Here is a 25,250-nt window from a genome sequence, read left to right on the forward strand (position 1 = left end):
ACATCCTCCGAACATTTTAAAGGGGGGCTATCAGAAATATTCTTATTGGAAATTTTGATAGTGGATTATTTTGTTCATGAAGTTTAGCCAATCGTAGTGGAACCGAAATGTACCTAGCTACTGCTGCACATTACACCAATAAATTGACTATTTTATAGTGATTTCAAAAAGGTCATTTGGTATTCAAAGAAAAAAGATATGGCTGTTTTTATCCAAATGGGTACGTTTCTGACAAAATCAAGTTTGCCAATTCTGTTAAGTTATCTTCTATGTTGCATTACTCAGTGAACAATGGCAATTGTTAACGTGCAAAAATATTACTCGCATAATTATTCACCTCAACGAAATTCAATTTCGCGAAAACATCATGCAGATCCAGATTTTTTAATAAGATCATTTGGAGCGACGAGTCTTTCTGTACCAAGGATGGGTACATGAAGACCTAAATCCTCTGGACTTTTAATATTGGGGCTGCCTAAAAGACAAAGTATACGCAACAACCATACGTGATGAAGCCGAATTGCGGATGCGTTCTCTCAATTCGGCTCCATGTAAAATATTTCAGATTTCCATGAAATATAGGTAAAGGTAACTGATTGTAATAGGGGACAGGGTCGTGGATTTCATCAATATATTAAGACGATGAAAAATCGATTCCAAAGAAAATTAAACACTAATTGATGGCTGAATAATATTGTCCAAAGAAATTAAATATTAAGACATTATACCTACGAAAGTTATAATCGCCTAGAAGAATTTTGTTGTTTGTGAAGCCCTTTAAGGTCAACAAATGTCCTTGCATATCTTTAAATCCCAATAATTTACAAAGACACCTGAATGATACCTCTAAAACCATCCATGGCTAAATGAATGTTTGTATTTCTTAAGTGGCTACTAATAGGAGGACGAATTACCTAAAACAAATTCAAAGTCACTGAACCCTGATGAATTAATCTTCATATTACTTCCTGCATTGGAGAATATATTAACATTCAAAATCCGTGTCAAAGAGGAAGTAGCCGAAATAAAACAAATTCATACATAATCTTATAATAATTTATTGCCTACATTGGTTCATTTGTTTAGGTACCCGAAATAAAACGTATATTTTTAATACTGAAGTCAATTGCTCGATTTTGTTTGGTATTTCCAATCCAACGAATATGATTTGTACTTATCAAGAATTATGGGTGAACCAAAAAAATTTTCAAACGACTGCGCAACTTTCTGTCACAATATTATCTTCGAAAATATGGATTACGAAGGCTTATCACGTAATGTTAGTACTTAAAAATGTACTTTTTACAATTCACAACACTCATCATTTGCGTGCTACAAAACTTTCAAAGTCTGCTAGTAGTTTCTTTCTCGTAATGTACCATGTTTCTTACTATATTATTCTCTATTACTGGCTCTTCTTCAACCATTTCTTTCGTAGTTTTAGGGGTTGTCGGAGTTTTGGTAGGCATCAGCAATTCCTTGAAAATGTTCCTCAGGGGAGCCTCAATGCATAAATAGAGGATCAATGCAGATACGAAAGATAGGACCATATCGGATAGAGCAAGGCTCATCTGAAAAATTATTCACTTTTGTGTGAAATAGGTAAGTGGTAAATTATTTCACTATTGTATTCATGATATATAATATACAATGTATAATCTAAAAAGCAGTACAGGCACTTTCAGATTCTGAAGATGACAATATCGTGTTCGAAAAGAGCTTGTTAAGATTATGTGTTTCAGAGTGTGATTCCTACAACTTTAGTAATAATAATAAGTGACCCATAGTATAATTCAGTGATATAAATACTCGTATACAGGTGAGTCAATAGTGCTCGATGGGTCGACACTCTACAGATTGTGAGAAAGATACTGCAATTTTTTCAAAACGGCCTCTAAATGTATCAATTAGTCCATTTTTTCAAATGGTCTGACCTGAATTTGTTTGCCTGTTGAATACCCTAGCGAGTAGTATACATTTTTTGTTGAGAAAAGTTACAGTGTCTTTCGGAGCACCTGTAAAATGATATTGTAGGGAATCTATCGATTCCTTCCGTCCGAGAACTGAAGAATTCGGTGTACAAACTTAGGATTATCAAAGCCACCCCCCTAAGGGATCCGTAGAAAGGCTTTGCTAACTGTCAAATGGAAAACAGCCTGAATGTCCATAAGCATTTTAGGGCGAATAATTCAATTGAACTCAGACCAGTCTACAACTACAACATATGTCCAACACTTTCACTGACATCGAGAAGATTAAAGATTTTCACATATGTTCCCGAGACCGACGAAAAAGTACCTACAACGACCTTAAAATCGAAAAGATCTAAATATCATCTTCTTCACATATTTTTAGTGGGTTGGAAAAAAATTGAATAAATGTTTTTATCACGTTCTTTTATTTTCCTTATTTTCCCTTGGCCGTGAACTACTTTAGTCACAATATGAGGACCACAACCCACAATATGAATATCTGCAGAAAAGTTGAAAACATTTTCAGGAATTCAATTAAAAAATCTTATAATTATCTCGAACGATTTTCAAGGTATGATCTTCAAAGAGTTATCTATCGATCGTACACTATTGACTGACCCTGTAGATAAAACAAATCATTTCATGGAAAAAGATAACGAAGGACATGAAGATAATGAAATAAAACTTAAAAATATTATTCGCATCGAAAGTAGCCAAACTTACCGTGTCAAAATATGCTATCTTCTGAGGGGTCTTCACTTGAGCAGCTGCCCTCAACTGAAACTGCATATGTATGAGATATGCTGAGTAGATCAATTTGCTGAGTGGAATCCAAGGTGACCAAGTCAATATTCTATTCAATGGTATGGCATGTCCAAAGCTGGCAACGTATAAAAGACCCACAGATCCTAAAGCCCAGGCTACCCTGTGTAAACCAGAATAAATTCCTGACTCCAAGGCATTGTACGGATGATAGGGATTGTAGAATACAGCAGCTGTCAATATCGTTCCAAGGAGTAAGATGATAGATACTGTCATTATGATCAGAGATCTTTTCTGCAAACAGAAAAAACGTGTTTTACCATGATTGGTTCGCTGATGTCCCGTGTATCATTTACGTATAACGAAAACCTACTAATAAGGTTGTTCAAAATCCAAGACTAAAACGACCTATGTATCATAAAGTATATTGAAACAGAAAAAAATTTTATTTCAAACGATATAACATATCGTGTATCATACCTAAATTGTGAGGCATTAAAAACAAGTTTTCATGCCAATGGTAAGATCAAGATGCATTTGTAATCGATATCCATGAAATGTGATACCTAAATTGAGATAATCTGACTGCCGGAATCGAATTTATTACAGAGATTCGATTATAAGAAGATTCAAATGGAAGGTAATAAATATAAAAATGAAGTTTTTATGAAATTTGTCATTCTCCATGGTCAATGCCATCACATTTCAGCAAAGAATATGCAGGATGTTTATTGAGATGTAACGTGACTTAAAACCAATGAACAAAAGAAAATTTGAACGGTTGGAGAATAATTTCTTCATTTATGGATCAAAACTCAAAGCGGAACGAGCATTACCAAATACTAAAGACTTGAAGAAAAGATAATTTTGAATGTCTTAGGTTATTTAAACGCAAATCCTCAGCTTCCTCCTGAAGTGCAAAAGATTTAGGAATAGCCAGATCCGAGGCCAGATCTTTCATTTCAATTTTTGAATGACTATAGTTTGAATACATTGAATGAAGATTAAACACTTTATGTGTATATTATTAATTGTCTTCCATTCGAATCTCTTTCCATGACACCTTCGTTATAGAATTCATCCATATAGTGAACCAATGAATCAAAATCAGAGAGAGGCACAGGCGTTAGGGTATACTGACATAAACTGAGGTCTCTAAAGCCCGGGAAGGGAGCCTTCTACTTTACAAAAACCGAGAAACTACCTGTCTATGTACGTGTGCTTAAGGTTATCTCAAAAAGAACCTCAAAGGGGCACATTTTTGTATCACTACGAACAGCCAGGCCACGCTGATTTCCCTAGCTAACACAGCCAGGGGTCTCTGCTGACATGGGAGTGTTGTTATACCATAAAGCAACTGACCAAAGGCAATAAAGGAACACTTCTATGGCTACCAGGGCATTGTGGTATTAAAGAAAATGAAAGAGCCAATGAACTTGCGGAAGTAATATCGAGGTAAACACCTGTTGGCCCTGAGCCTTCTTGTCGACTTGGAAAAGACCCATATAAGGCAGTAGTCCAACAGTATAACCCTCTAGAGGAACACTCCCGATCTTGCTCAGGCAAAGAAATGTATGGTGCTTTTACCGACCTATACTTGAAGCTGCCACGAGCTGAACTAGTGGTTATGGTAGGACTGCTGATAGGCCACTGGTGGTGCAAATATCTTTTGTACCGCATGGGCAACGGGAAAGCCAGCAGATGGGATTTGCAGATTCTGTAGAACGGAAGAAGAGCTGGCTTGAGAACCACTCATATGGAAATGTCAGTCTTGGATACTTGCAAGGTATAGTATAATAATAATAATAATAATAATAATAATATGGTTTATTCTGTAAGCTACAGGGTATAAACATATAGTCACAGAGGCGTGAGCCTGTACGTATATCCAAAGTCACTTGGAGGAAGCCAGAATATTTCCTTTATACAAGAGTGGTCCAAGTTTCCAGAAATTTCTTTGGGGCAGTGAATTTATTGCCTCACAATACTTTCAAATAAACCACAGTATTTAGCGGATCGCAGTATCCACTTCAAAGATACATCTGGCCAAGCGTTATTATGGACTAGTTTAAGTGGCTTTGGATATATATATATATATATATATATATATATATATATATATATATATATATATATATATATATATATATATATATAACTGCCAAGGCTCCTAAGGAGGTTGTCAGTTTCTTTAGCTCTATCGACGGCCTGGGTTTATATGAATAGGTAGGGATAAGAACAAAAAATCCATGTGGTCGCAGTTCCCGGAAGGCTGATCAAGTCACAACGACCCTATTTCAAAATGAAAATAATGATAACAACTTACCATTGGAATATGGTAGTCTGTTCCTTTCAGCTTATTATACACATAACCAGCAAACATCCCAACGAAATACGGTGTGGCTCTTGTGTGGGACTTGCTATACGTCATAAGAAAATCAGGATGCGTCTTTGGACTGGTTAAGAAATCTGGATAGAAAAACAGCATGGAAGGCCTCTGGTACAACAGAGTTATCAAGAATGGAATGATCACAGAGGCTATCACAACCGCCAGCAGAGTATACAGTCCCAGTTTATTCTTATGTTGAATGAGCATGCAGATCACAATAGCTATGATGAAGAAATGAAAGTCGCATGGAAGGTACCAACTGTGCGTCATACACTGTAAAAAAAAATTCAAAACATCATGGAATTACATTTTTAATGAAAAACTCCATATGGAAGAGCAAGAAGTGTTCTTGAGTTGAGTGATCGCTGTATTTTTGTTTTCTTTGACGATTAAACATTTTCACTAGTAAATAAACACATTAAATCCTCACGGGTTAGCTCCATGATGCCAAATGAGTGATAAGAGAAGCATTGCGAGACACTACAATCACGCAATTTAGCAGAGCGGTTTGAGCCAATCTAGTCTGCCATGTTGAAACGATAGGCTGTGTACCAGGAGTAACCGCATATTAACCTTAAAATACAGAATGAAAGAGAAACAGACTGAAGTTTGCGTGGAAGGGAGATAACTACTTTTTCTTACGTGACGATTTATGTCAGTTTTCGCAAACCGCAAGCTGCGTTAAAAAACTTAGTTCCAAAACAACTTTTTGAATGTCAAGATGGAAATCTATGATATCAAGATTGGTTCTGAAGGACATACGTACCATATGATCTGCATTAACGTAATTGCTGATATACAATAAATTAGTCCACCAATTCGCTCTGCAATCCTGAGAATCACCACCAGCGATCAGTTTCCATAGGGGACCACTTCCAGTGTGATTAAAGAGAGTTGCGTAATAGAAAACCACGAAAGCATATACTGGAGTAAGTCTGTAAAGGTATAATATTTCATTCGAAAATGGTTCATTTCAAATTGAGGGTCTTTCAAATGGATTGCCTTTTTCTAATAAAATAATGTGAGGAGTAACTTCTGCTTTAGATATTTGTACATGGTGATCCTAGATTGGAGGTACAAAGGAAAATGAGAGATTCCTTGAATAATTTCAAGGAAAGAGAGTCCTAAAAGCATATTTCCAAGACACCAAAAGGTTCTGCATTCAAAATAATGTGAATCTTATTTTTGAGATGAGTTTCTAGGAGCTCAAAAGTTGCATGTGGCAGTTTCTGTATTTGAAAAACCCTTTAGGTATAGTTGAATTCTGATTAGATACCTGATATATCTGAGGATGATTAGGAATCCAGGATTGATCTTCCTTTTCTCAAATTGTCCAAGTAAACCATAGGCGACCAATAATCCACTGAACATGAAGAAAGTGTCAACGAAAAGATCTCCATGGAAAATAAAGCAAGCTATTGAAGATCTGTATTGCTGTGAAAAAATCAATAATGATGATTTATAAAAACAAAATTTCATTACGCTATGGTTAATTATTTTTATCTCTTATTTTCGAAAAAAACGACTCAATCAAGAGAAACAAAAAAATATGCGTAGTTAGTATTTTCATTAGACTTTTTACAGTGCAGAAATAGCACCACCAGTATCTACCATACCACTTTTTTTGTCGTTAGTACCAAGCTTCTGAAGATAAGTGTCCAAATTCCGGTTTATAGAGTTAAGTGTGGGATCGATATATTGAAGGTTGAGAGACTCTGCTTATGTTGTTGTTTGAAAAATTACTACAAACGAATTTTGTATATTTTTTCATCGACAACAATGGTTAAAAAGTTGTTTGCTGACTTTAAACGTGGTTGAAGAACCAGCAAAGATTCTGAGTGCTCTGATCGCCCGAATTTGGTAGTTGTTCCAGAAAACATCAAAAAAAGTCCACAAAATGGTTTTGAACGATCGTAAATTAAAGTTGCATGAGATAGCGGTGGAGTTGAAGATATCAGAAGCACTATTTTGCGTGAACATCTAAATATTCATCTGCTTTGCTCAAAACTGATCAAATGCAACGTCGATTCTGAATGCTGTTTGGGCAGCTAAGTGAAAAACTGTCCTTGAAAGCAGTCCAAAGCGATCAAAATCTCGATCATCAAGGTGGATTTCACACAACGTTATGCAGAAATTAAGAAAAAATGACGTCGAATTCAAAAATATTATATTTCACCAAACAATGGTCTTCGTACAAAATCGGTTAAAACCATGGTGAAATTGAGAAAAATACGCTTCCAACTGCTTGAGCACCCAGCTTCTAGTGATTACTGGATTTTTGCAGACTTCAAAAAAAAAAAAGAATCAAGAAATTTGGCTCTAAAGGAATAAAGACTAAGAACACTCAATGATATTATTGCTAATAATAATCCGACACAAACGAAATTTAGTTTGGAACCAATACAAATGATATGGACAGTCATCAATTATTATGGTTGTCGTAACCAATCTATAAATAATCAACTTGACTCTTTTTAATTTGATTGGAATCCAACTTTATTTATTCGTTATTCACCTCATCATGACAATTTATTAGAAATATATTTCCAATTAATTCAGAATAATACGACGTAAGCTTGATGAAGTGAAAGCATTGTTAGTGGTTTAATTGGTTTGTTTTGCATAAAATCAGAGACATTCGTTCCGTTTCTGTATTTTAAATAAATAATAAAACTGCAGAACCTTCTGAGAAACACTTTTCTATCTTATTTCCAAGCTTTTCTTCGTAACTATTGAAGCTTATTGCATGATATAGAAATATCAGATGTTATCTGAAATTAGTTTTTCTTTTTCAATAATCTGATTCAGATATTGAACACAGAGTGAACTGGAAAGTTGCCTAATTATTTCCAAGTTCATTCCAATTTATGAGAACCTAGAGACAACTGAAGATTACGATGATGAAAACTATCGAACATGAATGAAAAACTTCAATAAAAAATTATAAAAAAAATTCAATCCTTATAATTAGTAAGAACTAAAATGATCTAATAGAAAGATTTCGTCTCGTCAATTCTACCTACCCTTTCCACGTAATCAAAATTGAAGATGGCCGAAGATACGAATGTACCAAATCTATGATCCATTATAATCAATAATATGGAAAACGTCTTAATTCCATATAGTATTCTCAAGGCATTATTTCTTTCGTCCACTTTCGTTAGATCAAGGAAGTTCTTCTTCACAGAAAAAGCCAGTATCATTTTCTGGGTGAATGTTTCTGTGAACGACAATATTTTTGATAAAAAGATATCATGAATTCAATCGAACAAATTTTTGTGTCTAGATGAACACAAGGTGTTTGTGAATATTTGCGAAAAATCTTTATAGATGATGCCGAGCTCGACATTTAAAAATTTTCCCAAGTTGAAATTTGTGCCAAAACTAAATACCTAAGTCGAGGAGTGTTTTGGAAACTACTTTCAAACCAGACTTATGAACTTTCTAAATGATAATATCTAATCAACAGCTGATCTTTGTATTTCGCAACTATTCATAAATACGTAACTACCCACTTACTTTTCTTAAATTTTGATTGAACTGTCTTAACCTTGCTAAAATCGTATGAACTCCCCCCAACAACCAATAGAATTATGACCAGACATAGTACGCTAGAAGGGAATACAATTAAAGATAATTGATCCTCAATTTTTTATACTCACCAGAAAGAGATATCTAGCCCATCAAAGTATGTCAAGTCGGATTCAGATTGACAAAACAGATTATTAATTTTTGCAAGATACGTTACGTTGTAATCAGTTAGAAGAGTGGTTTCATTTTCGAGGTACATGTTGAGAGAACCCTCAAGATCGTCAGGTGAACAAGATGCAGGTACACACCAACCCATATTTATCACGTTTCTAGATTGTTGGGTTTTGTCTTTGTATTTCTGAAAAATATTCGAGTGATTTCGTATCTTTTAAAATGGCAACTAAAGGGTGTTTTTTTAGAGCTATAGAACTTTAAATTGCAATAAAACAACGATGGATTATTCGATTGACATGAATTTTATTTATCCGCAAGATAATCTTGTGGCATTACATTTTGGATATGATTTCTGGCATATGACCGCCACGGCTGGCTCGGATGTAGTCCAATCTGGACGTCCAATTTTCGATGACTTTTCCCAACATTTGTGGCCGTATATCGGCAATAAAACGGCGAATGTTGTCTTCCAAATGGTCAAGGGTTTGTGGCTTATCCGCATAGACCAATGACTTTACATAGCCCCACAGAAAGTAGTCTAGCGGTGTTAAATCACAAGATCTTGGAGGCCAATTCACAGGTCCAAAACGTGAAATTAGGCGGTCACCAAACGTGTCTTTCAGTAAATCGATTGTGGCACGAGCTGTGTGACATGTTGCGCCGTCTTGTTGGAACCACAGCTCCTGGACATCATGGTTGTTCAATTCAGGAATGAAAAAGTTAGTAATCATGGCTCTTTAGCAATCACCATTGACTGTAACGTTCTGGCCATCATCGTTTTTCAATGATACGGACCAATGATTCTACCAGCCCATAAAGCGCACCAAACAGTCAGTTTTTCTGGATGTAACGGTGTTTCGACATACACTTGAGAATAAGCTTCACTCCAAATGCGGCAGTTTTGTTTGTTGACGTAGCCATTCAACCAGAAGTGCGCTTCATCGCTAAAAAAAATAAAATGGACGTAGTGCGCGATACGTATTCGGCACAGAACCATTATTTTCGAAATAAAATTGCACTATTTGCAAGCGTTGTTCAGGCGTGAGTCTATTCATGATGAATTGCCAAACCAAACTGAGAATAAATCACTTGACAGCTGTTAAATCGGTCGCCATCTTGAACAGTAATGGCGACTTAAAGTTATATACCTCGAAAAAGAACACCCGTTATAACTTACATACAACCTTTGGAGGACATTGGCGTCTGGTTTGAAATGAAGAGAGATTGGGTCTTCTCTGAGCCTCTGTGGTGATGGTATATCGGCAATGACTGTAACTAAACAGTATTTGGTCTCGAAAGGAGCCCTTGAGGAGAGACACTGATCAAAGTTTCCCATGTTGAAAACACTGCCTCTGAGAACGCCGACAGAAGATCTTGCAGTGGCGTCAAGCACTGTAATTTAATTCATGAGAATTACATTAATGAATTGAGAGGAAAGTACTGACTTGAAGTCAGGAGCTTTTCATGCGTCACTTGCACCCTTAGAAACCCCACAAAACAGTATATGTATATAGGTATACAAGGTGGTCCAACGAAAACTTAACACCTCAATTTTTCGACTTTAAATGATGTTCAAGCTACTGGGCTCAAGTTCAAGCCAAGAAGCTTGAGCTTGACTCAAACTCAACTCAAGTTCAAGTCCAGCAGCTATTTTTCAATGTTAAGTCAAGCACTTAATGAATAAATAATTGAATTGACATTGAAAAACTACTAGTTGACTTGAACTTGAGTTGATTTCAAGTCAAGCTCAAGCCAAGTAGCTTGAATATCAAGCCAAGCCGTGAAAACTTCAAAATTTCCATCGATAACGAAATTTCAGGTAAAAATAATGGAAGAGTTCGACTACTGAATATCTTTGAAATGAGCCGAATACGAATAATATTTTCGAGATAAATTCCACATTGCCTGTTCCTCTATTTTACCTGTCATTTAATTATCGATGGAAATTTTGAAGCGAAATTTTAGGGTCAGATAATACTCCATACGTTCTTCAAAATTAGTTATCGCAACACCCCTCACCCCTTTTCAAAATCAAGGGGTGGTGTTTACCCCCGTTAGGGGGTTGAACTTACGGGGATGAAAAAAGCGGAAAAGTTTTACCCCCTCAGTAATGGACGGGACCGAGCGATTTTCCACGTTTTAAAGTCTGAAAATTGAGGTGTTAATTTTTCGTTGGACCACCTTGTATATGAGTCGTGGTTAATAAATCACATCTTATATGGTGTCCTAAGTTCAAGTGACTATTAGCCGTTTCTAGCTAATTCTGAATTAGCCTGAAACTGAAAATTAGGATTATGATATTATTTGATATTTTCTCAAAAAGCTTAAATATTTTTGCGGCATAAGTAGATACTTATTTGGGTTATACAGGGTATTTTTCTCTCTATGATATGATTAAGTATTCAATTCCATTTGCCTTTTTTTTAACTATTGTAACTATTATTTCAAAAACTTTCAAAAATATTAATAAAAAACTAAAAGAAAATTGGAAATATGCGTAGTCAGTTACTGTTTCGTTCGTACCAAGCTTTAAAAGATGAGTGTCAAGTGTAGATCAGGATATTGAAATTAATTGACATATTTATTGATGTCTGCACAATGGATTAAAACGAGTTTCGTGTATTGATAAAATACGTTTTTTTTATGGGAAAAATACTGTTAAGGCAGAGCAATGGCTTGATAGGTGGTATGCTGACTTCAAACGTGGTCGAACAACCATCATCAGATGGACATAATTCATTTTGACCTCGAATTTTCATCACTAAGTCAAGCCTATTCGGCCAGGCTTATCTCAAAACTCCAAAATTAGATATATTCAGAAAAAAATAACTCGATTTTCTTCTAGACCTCATAAACCAGTTGATCATCTGGAATGAGAATGAGAATTAGAATAAATTACCAAATTTATTCAAGCAATGTGCATTTTTTTAAATACAATAAATTACCTCATTATATTCCTTCTAATTTCCATAATTAAATGTGTGTTTTTATTGATAACACTAAACTAATTCGATTTCGATAATCTACCTTATAATAATGAGTCAATGAAAACATAAATAAAGAAATATAATATTCTAGTTTCAAGTTTCATAATCCATAATTTTTTCTTCTTCAGCAATGTTTCTCTTTATCCTGTATTGACTCGAGCTCATAAGTTACAACAGATTCAGGAAATACAAAATGATGTTATGTAAATTTATATCTACATGAAAAATAAATAATATTTTCATCCAAATATAAACATTGCCGTTTCTTACTTTATTGAATAAACAATCATGTAAAAATTGGCTGAAAGTTTGCTCGATTCTCTCCATTCTCTCTGAAATTCACGGAGGTCATTCAAAAAGTGCATGTAAAATTTGTATTGTATATAAGTACATACACAAATAAGATAATTCCAAGATGAAAATTCTTTCCCACGAGAACAAGACAAGATCTTCAAAATAAATGCCGCATCGATATGCAACGCAATAAAAAATTTAATGTGCTAAAAACGGAATGCAGGAGCTTTTATGAGATATCAATATGTTGACGAGATAATTCAATTAAGTAGCTGAACTTTGAAACTTAATTGATTGCAATAAACTTAATTTACTCTTCTCAGAAAGATTAATTCGAATGGACAAGAGAATTTATGAAAAAAAGTGTGAATAATAAATTTTTGTTTGTTATTTTCTGTGTTTTCGATTGGAGTTTTATTATGCATATTATTACACAATGATTCAAATTGTTCATACTTAAATCATCTTTATACATATGCACACATCGTCAAAAATCTTGGCCCCCCCTATCAACTCTCAACTTGTTGAATGTAGCATGACAATTTTTATTGTGTGTAATCTTCACTATCTTATCATTTAAATATATATATTTATTTTTTTTAGCATCACCAATAATAGAGGAAACTATTCATCTCATTTCCAGAACTTAGATTGTTTATTTCTTGAGAAATCTAGGGGTGAAGACTTTTAAGGATGTGTGTATGGAAGAGGATCTATGGATATTTTGTAGGAACATCACGTTCAAACCACTGCACCAAATTGGATAACCTTTTTTTTTTGATCTGTTGATTACTGTCATGAGAAGGTACATAAAACAACATTTTTTCGAAAAAATCGCTTTCCCTTTTCCTCCGATCGACCGAAAATCATTGAGTATATTTGACACTTACATAGCTACTTTTTGAGCACTTCTTGTCCCTGGTGATGAATCCGTTCACCAATTTGATTATGTCTTACCAACCTACGAAAAACACGATGTATCTCAAGCAAAACAACCTAAAAATTTAATGGGTATGTTCAGATCTAAACGAAATTAAAAAAAAAACAGTTAATTTCAAGATAAATCAATGGATCTTTAATTCGTTCTAAAATTTGTTTTTCGAAAATATTTGGTCTTCTATTTCAAAACAACTCTGGTTTCGTGTCTGTCGATCTGTGTGCCTGCACTTCCTTGAAATAGCATCAACTTCTACAATACTGAGTTCAATGAATTTTGGTATGATCAATCAATTCGAGCCATAGGTAATCCCATAAAAAAAATTAGCTTTTCTAAATAGAGGGTGGAATTGCACATGTGTAAAAATCATTTTGGGAGATAAAAGATCCAAAATTACTTTGTGTGGAGTGCTGATTTTTTATGGGCGGATGACCAGGAAGCGTAGTGACACTGTCATTGGGAGACAGTTTTCAATTTTTAATATAATGAGCTCAAATATCAAAGAGGGAGCATGCTCGTTCAAATTGATTAAAGGGATAAATACCTATATATAAATGAGTAACATGCAGTAATCATGACATAGAATGTGAATTGTAAATAACTACATTGTAGTTGTTTTAATTTATATAATCATTGTTGGTGATATCATAGCATAATTAAAGACCAATTTCTGTTATACATAAATATCCACAAGCAAGAATGATTATTGGAATCAGAAAATCCTACACAAAGATATATATACTAGGTAATTAAATATATTGATGGAAAAGGCTATTGAAACTTGTTCTGATCTTTGAATGATTATCAGTTTAATCTAAAATTTAAACAAAAAATATATCAACATCATTCGAATGTATAGTCTATGTTCATAATTTAAACGAATAAACACAGTTTGAGAAGAAATAAGGAAATCACTGACATCAAGTCGGGAGCTTTTGAGTGCTCGTTCTTATATTACTTGGAGACTTGGTCTCTAAGGGCGGAATTGACGAATGAATGAATGATCGCTCAAGAACTACTGATGAGTTGCAGCTACAGACGAATTAGGCAATATTATATAACGTTGAATATATTGAGTATCAACCTACAAAAATTAAACTCTTCAAATGTGAAAAAAAATTTCTCCAAAATAAGAGTTTTTATAGTAGTTTGTGAAGTTGTTTCTAGTGCCCTGAAAAATGGCTGAAAACTTGGCTAAATTTAATTAGAACTTAACTAATATCCTCAAGTGACTTTCTGTCCGTTCTATTATTCCTTTTGTTCAGTTATAAAGCCGATAATTCTTCCCTTATAACAAATTTCGGAAAAATTTACCTGAATACGAATTAGTACAAGAGCGCAAAAACTCCTGATTTAGTTCTGTCCTCATTTTTAGTTAGGTCATTGTTACCTATCTAAAAATTATGGGAATCAATTTGAAAGTTCCAAGACCGCAAGGAGATTGTGACAGTAAAATTTTTGGCCGCAACATGAAGAAAAGTTGGTAAACCCGACCGTGAAATGCAATTTCAAAGAAAAAATATCTGACGAATCCAGTGGTACAGGCTCCTCAAAGGCCATACAAAGTTTGATGAACGCTGGTTATATACTTGAATATTTTAGGGGACGACATTTTTAGAGGATTTTCAACCTGAACTTGACCTTGAATCGTGTTATCCCAAGTAACACGTTTTTACACTTTCGATTTCGTTAACACACAATCAACTTGCAATCAATTATTTAATTATATTATTACTAGAAACAACAACTCGAACGATTTTTATTTCCAGTGGCAGCCTTAAAGGAGTTTTGTCAATAGGAATAGAAAAATAGTAGTAATTTTAGAAATTGATCACTGTTTCATTATTTTCTCAAGATTGAAAAAAATATTCACGAATCGAATTGAAAAAAATCGAGAAAAACTCTTGAACCCTTGTTTATTCATGCCCTCATGAAGACCACACACTGTATCCTTGTTGTCGGTTAATTTTTCTAGATTAGGGGTTCTGATGATAAAATTCGGCATGAAAATTCGTGTGATCATTTTGCTTATAGGACTATCTAAATTCTAATCTTATCGAATCTTTTGTTGCAGCAAAATGCTCAAGAATTTCTGACTTCACATCATTTCTTTCCCCATTTTTTCGATAATCTTCTTGAATTTTTTTATGATTCTGGTGACGCTATTGGTAACACTAAATCTTGCAGATGACTGGTACAAAGAAAAATGAGAGAATTTTAAGAAAAAAAAGTCCTATAAACATGGACTCGCAAACTCTTTGTTTAAGAGGTACAGGGTGCTTCTTGTTGTCCTACTTTTTTGTGATGATTATACTCGTGTATCGAATCTTTATTAATATTCGATAAGAATTGGGTAAATGAGTACCAAAACCTATAATAAATTTATTAATCGCATATTACTAACTGAATCTTTATAATAATTTGGATTTTCCTGAGGATTTCTGGATGGAACTTTGGATTCGTGTATGTATGTCTGTCGGTCTCCGTGTCCGCACATCCTTTTAACCTCAATTCTCATCCAATTTTTATGAAATTTGGTATGGGCATTCAGTTTAGGCCATAGATGGTACCCTACACAAATCAGTTTTTTCAAATGAAGAGTGAGCGTGGAGCATGCGCAATAGTGAAATTTCCGAAATTCCCATCTCACGTTCTCTTAGTTCCGAATTCCGAATGAAAATTGGTATGGATGTTCAAATCGAGTAGTAGTAGAAACAATTGCATTTCTTTTGGATGTTCGAAACATGTTGATCATATCCAATAATAATAATAATAATTTATTTTCCAGGCTCTAATCATCCTTTTCTGAGAAATTTGGGTTAATAAAATATGACTATTCAGGTTGGCGCATCATAGAATCTTCAGTTTTTTGGATTACATATTTCTTGTTACGCTTGCTTAAAAATATGTTCAGGAGATAATAGGGTCACAAGACTTAGAATAACTGTGTGCTGACTTTTTAGTAGCGGAAACTGTACCACAACTATTGGCAGACAATATTTTAAAAAATTTACGGTTCACTTGACTCTATAATACCATCAATGAAGATAAACAGAGGTCCATCATCTCAAACTAATAAACCAATAATTAATAATTATCTGCTCAATTAATTATACCTACACCTAATGAACCAACACTGCCAAATCGTAATATATTGAATAAATAAAACAAATCATAAACTGGGATAGTTCAACAACCTTAGATTGACCCATTAAATGAATTGGAATCATTCACTTTCGATTTTGGTTTGCTATTGCAAACCTTGAGAGTACTTATTTTAAAAATTCATAGAATTTAATGTACCTATATTTACTGCTTCCGAGTCTATCGAAGGTAAATAAAACTTTTCGATAAAAAATTTTTTTTACCAAATTTCAAAATGTTTTAGATCATTCTGAACAACTTTGACGTAGTCTGTCGATCTGTGTGTTTGCGAATTCTTGGGAACGGAATACCATATATCTCGATTTTGATATTTAGTCTTTGTATCCAATTTGTGTTTGATATGGGTGGGTTAGATATTTCCTTATTTCGCGTTCTACTGGTCTGATTTTTATGAAATTTGGTTCTGTATTCTGATTGGACCCGTAAAACAATACCTTGGATTCTACTTTTCCGTTTTGGATGAAAATTGGTATGATTATTCGGTTTGGGTCGTGAATGGTTTATTAGAAATGTCTGCTTTTCTACATTGGACTTTCACCAAATTCCCGGGACCTTAACATTATACAATTTTTTGTGGGTATTCGGGTTGGGAATGATGCTTTCATCCAGTCTACGTTGTGCATGCGTAAAATTAATATTTTTGAGAGATAATAACTTATACATACAATGATAATATATACATCAATGCCGAAAATACCCACCTCATTCTATCTTTGGATTTTTCATCATTATATATACCGAAAAGAATTATTTTCCTTTGGAGTCCCAGTCCTATTATAAAATGTGCAATTCGTAGTAGTGCCAACACTGGGGATCAAAATTTGTTTTCAGATTTTTTTATTGTAATGAGCTTAGATGATATATTCTAACCGACGAATTGAGCAATAAACACTTGTAAAACTTGTGTTTTTATGATTATATTCCCAATTTGCAAACCAATTCAAATGGCTGAATAGCTGAAAATCGCAACTTCAGCAAATTCCAGTTTCAAGGCTTGGAAATGCCAAGGTCATCGAGCAACTTTTAAAAAAAAGAAGAGACATCAAATTCCATCCAATAATTTGTTATTTAGTCTTGTGTTATGGTACACCTCAAATCATATCCAAGAGTAAAGGTACGTACCTACGTCATAAAATATAGCGTGGTTCCAACCGAGAATAGGATGTTATTTTCCATTATTCATAACTGAATAAATAACAAAAAATGTATTCAATATCATCCTATCAATATTATTTAGGTATTCAATTTTTGGAGAATTATATTTTACAAAATTGAATGCTTGATTTGAAGGTTTTGAAATATGTACGTTGTTTCAATAAAGTACCTACATGAGTTCGACTAATAAGTACAGGGCGTATTTTTTCGTTTCCTATAGGGCTAGCGCAACCATCAGGTGAGCTTATGCATTAGCGCGAAATGGATGCTCGCGAGAGTATTCCGTTCCCTAATTTGTTAACGCAATTTGAGCAACTATTAACCTACTACGAACAGAAAACGATCAAAATCAACTGTAGTCTAAATATGACATTTTTTTTGAAAAATACGAATCAATTTTGAGATTTTAAATTAAAGGGTGTTTTTTTTAGAGCTATAGAACTTTAAATCGCAATAAAACAACCATGGATTATTCGATTGATATGAATTTTATTTATCCGCAAGATAATCTTGTGGCATTTCATTTTGAATATGGTTTCTGGCATATGACCACCACGGCTGGCTTAGATGTAGTCCAATCTGGACGTCCAATTTTCGATGACTTTTTCCAACATTTGTGGCCGTATATCGACAATAACACGGCGAATGTTGTCTTCCAAATGGTCAAGGGTTTGTGGATTATCCGCATAGACCAATGACTTCACATAGCCCCACAGAAAGTAGTCTAGCGGTGTTAAATCACAAGATCTTGGAGGCCAATTCACAGGTCCAAAACGTGAAATTAGGCGGTCACCAAACGTGTCTTTCAATAAATCGATTGTGGCAAGAGCTGTGTGACATGTTGCGCCGTCTTGTTGGAACCACAGCTCCTGGACATCATGGTTGTTCAATTCAGGAATAAAAAAGTTAGTAACCAAGGCTCTATACCAATCACCATTGACTGTAACGTTCTGGCCATCATCGTTTTTGAAGAAGTACGGACCAATGATTCCACCAGCCCATGAAGCGCACCAAACAGTCAGTTTTTCTGGATGTAACGGTGTTTCGCTTCACTCCAAATGCGGCAGTTTTGTTTGTGGACATAGCCATTTAACCAGAAGTACGCTTCATCGCTAAACAAAATAAAATGGACGTAGTGCGCTATATATATTCCGCACAGAACCATTATGTTCGAAATAAAATTGCACTATTTGCAAGCGTTGTTCAGGCGTAGTCATGATGAATTGCCATTGCCATTGCAACTGGATGTCCGCAGTGCTTTTGCCATAATTTCAACACTAGTTTATAGAGTTTCAGTATTTATAACGATGCTTCAAAGGTCATTTCTGGCAAGGAAACATACATACATGGAAAAATTTTTCTCAAAATAGTGCCAGGGATAACTCTTCGAAATCTTCTGACGATTTTAATTGATGGCCATCTAAACATTCAAACAATTATTCTATTAATTATACTCGATAAGTATATTTAATTAGTTACTGAATAGAGTATTGCTTTCAATCACTCAAATCAATATACAGAATAATGTTGTTGTACTGAAAACACAATAATTCCGTACTATTTTATTATTTACTTTTTCTCACAAGTTCTGCAAGACTCCAAGTACTAGAATTTGTCGGTAAAACTCAGCATCAAAGCCGAATCTTTTTCAATCTTTTAGTGACATGACTTGTTATAATGTCAACACAATAAATCCCAAAAACTGGAAAAATTAGATGATTTCCGACGGTTCTGGTTGAGCGATCAACACGAACATGGGCACGAAACTTGAAATTGACATTCTATATTCAATTTTTCACTCGATCAGATCTGCAATTTCAAAATTAACAGGAACACTAAATTTCGAACCAAATTTTGAGGACGCAGTCATCATCTTTGAGTCGAACTTAATCGATTGACACCACTCTCAGTTCAAAATTCGGAGAATACAAACATTATGGGGAAATGACACAGCGATCAGGGCCGGCGTTAGGTTTGAAACAGTGAAGATACCGTTTGCAGGCGCCTCAATTTTAAGGGTGACAATTCGGCACAGTTTGCTGGCCGCCTTTCCATATTTCATCCTTGATTCTTAAAAACAACATATGGTTGTACCACTCTGCTGCGTTTGTCAACATTTCCTGCAATAAAAATTTCCAAACTGTCTTTACTAAGCCGCCTATACAAAAAATAAAACATGGCAGCCCAACCAATATAAACAAAATTCCATATTACCCTCAATGAAAGAGGGATAAAATCATTATTTATTTCACAAAGACGAAAAACAACTCTATGAGGCAGATCATGTGGTTATTGAGTTTTTTTCAGCAGGGGTTCAGAAAAATTCTTTACCTGTGCCAAAAAAATTACTAACGCCGGCCCTGACAGCGATCATTTCGAAGAATTATCACTCAAAAATAGGTGTGCAAAGTTTAACAAATTAACTGTCAATCGTTCATATACGACTTTTTTTATATTATCAAATTCATCATTCTCGCTGGCAATGTGCCTGCCAATTTGAAGCTGATTGAAATAATTTTTCTTATATGTATAATTATGATATTTCAATAATTACTTCCGTATGAGGTAATACTGCGTACGACAATTTTCGGTGCATAAAATCACCCGATAGTCTATCGTTCATTTTCTTGTTTACCACAAGGAAAATGCGTCTTAATTCAAATTTTCATCTCGAATCCAGTCTGCAATTTTGAAATTACCAGGTTGAAAAAAATTTGAACGTCAATATCTACGGAACTTACCATTTGAGATCCGGATCTATCTCGATAATTTTAAGTATCTGGCTGTTTACATTCGAGAGTTATCGTCTTTACGGCCGGTCGGTCATTAATACTTGAATTTAAAAATGTATTTGTGATACGTGAGTGGGACCTTATCATTCGAGACCTAGCCGGCTCAAAATTCAAAAGTTGCAGACATTGCGACAAAATAATACAGGAAGTTGTTCAGGGAATCTCAAAATTAAAACAAGAAGGATAGATTGCTTATTAACAACAAGAATAAGACTTTAGTGAATTAGTCCAGTAAAAATACATTTTTCCTTGACAAAATCGACTTTATATCCATCGTTTCTATCCATTTTTCAAACAACATTAAATGTAGCAAGACCAGCAATACCTCGATCCAGACTTGACTCTAAGTTTCGAAATTTTGACACGCGTATTTTGTGCTTGGTACTTACCAGAAAAAAAGTAGTATGTCACTAATCTAACCTAACTTAACCTAACCAGAAAAAAGTGGTATGGCAATAATCTAACCTAACCTAACCCAACTAGAAAAAGTGGTATGGCACTGGCGATGCCATCTGTGTGCCGGGGCCCGGAACTTATTGAGTGACGTGTTACAAAATAGTTACAATCAAAACATCTGAAGAAAAAGGTGTTACTCTTGCATAATCGTCAAAAAAACAGTCGGATATTGTTAGAATGTTAACACTGCCATCATTTATGATTGTTAACAGTACTTGCATGAACAATATCCTACTCTGCGCACCTGTACCTCTTGATGTAACTTATGCGTGTGAAAATTGATCACATTTCCTATATCCGCCAAAATAAAGCCATAAACAACAAATCTCTCTATCATTTGGGTAATTATTATACCAACCTCACATTTATATAAGCGAATATTGTGAATGGTATAAATGTATGGTATGTTTGAGTGAAATTCACAAATGGTAGTTTACTTCCTCCATAAGATTAGCTAGTTTTAATTCCAATGCATCCAAGAAGTGTTCGACATTTATTTACTTTTTTTTTAATTTTTTTTATCGTATGGCAACTTAGACACAGTTAACTGAAAAATTAATTAATATTTTTTTTAATATCGGACTGTTATACAGGGAGATATACGAGAAAACAGACAAATGAGAACTGTGAGTAAAGAACATGGAGCTCACCCCAATAATGGGTGACCTAGTTTCCTATATAGGTACAGGTTGTTTTCTGAAATTTGTAACATTTTTCCTTTCTACATAATTTTTTTAATTACAGATTGATTTGAATGAAAATTTTTTTTTGACTAACATCTATTGCCTCGAAAAAAATTGGCAAATATCTGGTCCGGACTGAATAAGGTCTTTTTGAAGTTCAACCTGGAGAAAACACTGAATTTTGCACACATTTTCATCTCAAAATTATCAATTCGTTAATATGCCCCACCTATATTTTATTTTTCATGGATTTTTTTTTTGCTTCGCAGGTAGCTATATACGTTTTGCAAATCCGACTGATAAATTGATTACAGAAATTAAATTTGGAATGTTCAATTACCATCGTTTACTTCAATTACTGTAGTCACTACTATAAATTGAAGAATGTACTTACGTCTCCTTATAATTGAAAATCATCAATTTTAGAAATTTGAAAATTACGGGCATTATGACAAAATGATTGCGATTGGTTCGATTAACGAGCGCACAAAAAAGTCCGGCAAAGTTTAACAAATGAAGTGTCAATCTTTTATATACGACTTTTTTATTTCATCAAATTAAAACTAGATTCCTAATGGTAATTTAGTAGTAGTTTTCCTAATATAATTATGACATTTCTCTATTTACAATCGTATGAGTTTATACTGCGCACTAAATGTTGAATACTTAATAATGATAATGATAAATTTGAACAGAATTTGAATTATAAATTTGTTTATTCTCACTAAAAATATCAAGCTGTGAAAATTTTTAAATTTGCTCAAAATTACGCACATCAACAGGAAAATTTACACACCAACTCAAAAATTAAAAAAGTTCATTTCAAAATGTGTATTTACAATTTCTATTTATATTTGTATTATATACGTTCAGAATTAATCTTCAACAGTAAACGTTATCAATCTTTTCATAAAAATTATCCTACCTTCCCCTACTAGATAAATAATAATACAATTAATAAATATTCAAGACATAAAATCAATTGAACAATGAAACAAATATATTACGGAGAAATTACCCTATTGGCCTATTTGATATAATTAAATTCAGAAAGAATAAAGAGGTTCAAATATGTAGGTATACTGAATGAAATAATATTTTTTTCAATTTCAGAACTTTGAAATGAATATTGATAAATGGATCTAAGATCAAACTAAACAATTAATAACATAACAATTATATGCAGTTGAACTTGAACATTTGACTCTTGGAAGAGTAGCTATGTTTCATTATTTGAGACAATGTTAAATTTTGTGTGAAATTTGCAGTGATTTTGATTTTATTTCTTTTTTTATTTAAGACAAAAATTATTGAAAAAAAATGTATTTTATATTTTATAATTGATTTTAGGATTTTTTCAATGGGTAAAAAAATAAGTGGAATTTGCTAACTTTTGGTTAACTATTCCCAATCTACGAATTCAAAAGGATAAATATCATCGAATAAAATTTGAAATCATTTTCTCGAAAAATTGCCAACATTGTGAAATTGAAAACATGTATCGATAAATTCAATATTTCAACCACAAAGTCCAAGCTCAGAATTTTTGAATTTAAACAATAGAAACCCGGCAGCAAACCCAGCATCATAATTTTTTTTAATTAAATTTTCTCAGTAATTATGAGATATAAAATGTAGAAAAAAAAATTTAACCACAGAATGATATTGTTATAATTGTTTTCCTAATATTTGAGAAACATAAAAGGGGTTGTGAAATTCTTCACTAAAATTTAGAAACGTAAGTCATAAAATTTAAATTTTCTCCTAAAGATAACAAAAAATATAAAACAAAAATCACAAAATCTACTCACTTTCATAAGCCCACAAAGACAAATTCCTCAAGTTCTCCCTGTACAACTCACTGTGAAATCTACAAGTGGGATTTTCACTGTACGGCACCCCTATAGGCAGGGTCGGCATAAACTCATAGCCCACTTTTTGGGCCGCGCAAAACGCACAAAAAGTCAAAAACAGAACAACACCCCCAAAAGCCATCTCGCTCAGTCAAGAAAATCACGAAATATGCACACGCTTCTACCGCTTCTGCAGCCTCTCAAAGAGCTCGACTCATCTGACAGATCGGTGAATGTTTTCAGTCGGGAAAAGCTTTATAGTTTCACTAGAAGAACCTTGCAACCTTGTCCTTCATCAGGAACGGTTTTTCTCAGTAGATTGCCTGTCTATTTATTGATTACGACAATTATTGAAATCGTTCATAACAAATTGGATCTGTCTTGATCGAGTGATTTTCAAATTCAGTTCCTCGCATCGGAGTTTAGTCTAGCGAGAAAGAGGTAGGGAAGTTTCGGTTGTAGGAAGAGAATTTTTTGGTAAAAGACCCTGCTGTTTAGTTTCTTCGAATTGACGACAAGGTTGACCGAAATTGAGTTAAGGTTCCAACAAAAATATTACCGGTGAACATTTCATCACGTTGTAGCTTTTTATCAGAATGATATCCCAAGGATGGTACAATTATATTTAGAACGAGAATTGATATGGAAATTACAAAATATTTGGTAGGTATACCGAAGAGGTGAAGATAGAGATTTGCATTGCGTAACCAAAAGAATGGTACATCGTTCTTGCGTAATGCTGAAGACTCTTCAAGATCTTTTTTGAAATCAAGATGACATTTGTGTTGGATCGGAAGACGTAATTTAAGAAAAGCTGCCCTGGGCTAGTAATAATTGGTCGCCTGGTATTTATTTCCGAACGTGCAAACAATTCATTATTCGAAGAATATTTTTTTATGCGCTAGTTTCCTGATCAGATCCTTCTACAGGATGTCCCGAGAAGAATGCGACAAATGAATACCTCGAATAAAGGTCATCATGGACTCATGGAGGACTCATATCAAGAGGTTTCAAACGTCTGAGTGTCTCCGTTTAGGATATACAGGGTGATCTCACGAGTGGAATTTCACAGTTCAATAACTCTTTAACTAATCGACCGAATAATTTCAAATTTTGAAGTTTGGTCACCCTCTACTATCGCCTTCCTTCAATATTTCTGAAATCGAATAAATCAGATCCGGACTAGAAAAATTTCAGACTTTTTCTATTTTCGTTAATATTGGATCACACTGTACGTGAACCTTAAGATTTTTTTTCGTTTTCGTAACCACAAAGAATTAATTCATAATAAAAATTATAAATATCTGCTTGACACCGTTATACAGGGTGATCAATAAGCTAAACTAACGAATGAAATTTCAAGTTTTGAAGTTTTGTCACCTTTACTATAGCCTTCCTTCAATCTTTCTGAAATCGAATAAATCGGATCCAGGCTAGGAAAATGTTATACTTTTTCTATTTTCGTGAATATTGGATCAGCCTGTGCGTTAATATCATGATTTTATTTCAATTTAGTAACCACAAAGATCTAATTCATTATAAATATTCTCAATCTCTGCTTGGCATCGTCATACAGGGTGATCAATTAACATTCCCTTATGAAAAAAACATCTATAGTTCAAGAAAACAGCAAATAAATTAAAAATATTTTAACTTGAAAACAATGAATCAAAAACAAAACAAATAAAATATTTTCAGTTCAGCAGGAATTGTTCAAAATAGTATCCCTCCATTTCAATACATTTTTGAGCACGTTGGTATGGTACCTATAGATATAGTTGTTCCACAGATTTCGCTATCGTATTAGTTTGAGATTTAATATCTCATCAGTAATTATTTGTAGCAGTTGCTCCCTACTGTTGGTCTGTACCACATAGACCTCTCCATAATAAATAATCCAAGGTTGTCAGATAAAGGGATAGAGGAGGGCAAGCCACATTTCCACCTCTGCCAATCCATCTGTTTATTGATCACCCTGTATGACTGTGCCAAACAGAGATTTAGAATTTTCATTATGAATTGATTCTTTGTGGTTACGAAAACGAAAATATTTTATTTGTTCACGTACAGGGTGATCCAATATTCATGAAAATAGAAAA

General features: G+C 33.9%; 1 protein-coding gene across 1 annotated transcript; it reads right to left on the reverse strand.

Annotated features, from left to right (window-relative positions):
• Nucleotides 1–1,038: 1,038 nt before the first annotated feature.
• LOC123688863 (nose resistant to fluoxetine protein 6-like) lies at nucleotides 1,039–23,430 on the reverse strand. The gene is made up of 10 exons (XM_045627589.1): nucleotides 23,110–23,430; nucleotides 10,007–10,221; nucleotides 8,787–9,013; nucleotides 8,644–8,735; nucleotides 8,148–8,344; nucleotides 6,401–6,558; nucleotides 5,891–6,059; nucleotides 5,062–5,397; nucleotides 2,697–3,029; nucleotides 1,039–1,571 (listed from the first exon to the last, which is right to left on the reverse strand). The coding sequence occupies exons 1-10, from the start codon at nucleotides 23,291–23,293 to the stop codon at nucleotides 1,344–1,346; spliced, it is 2,139 nt and encodes a 712-aa protein (XP_045483545.1). The 5' UTR covers nucleotides 23,294–23,430; the 3' UTR covers nucleotides 1,039–1,343.
• Nucleotides 23,431–25,250: the final 1,820 nt, after the last annotated feature.

This window comes from Harmonia axyridis, chromosome 1 (genome assembly GCF_914767665.1).
Source record: "Harmonia axyridis chromosome 1, icHarAxyr1.1, whole genome shotgun sequence".
NCBI classification, from domain to species: domain Eukaryota; kingdom Metazoa; phylum Arthropoda; class Insecta; order Coleoptera; family Coccinellidae; genus Harmonia; species Harmonia axyridis.

Coding starts and splice junctions, on each gene's coding strand:
- LOC123688863 (XM_045627589.1), bottom strand. CDS start 23,293: ATGGCTTTTGGGGGTGTTGTTCTGTTTTTGACTTTTTGTGCGTTTTGC. Junction 8,736..8,786: donor GGGCTAGATATCTCTTTCTG/GTGAGTATAAAA, acceptor ATTCCCTTCTAG/CGTACTATGTCTGGTCATAA. Junction 3,030..5,061: donor CAGACTACCATATTCCAATG/GTAAGTTGTTAT, acceptor TTCTGTTTGCAG/AAAAGATCTCTGATCATAAT.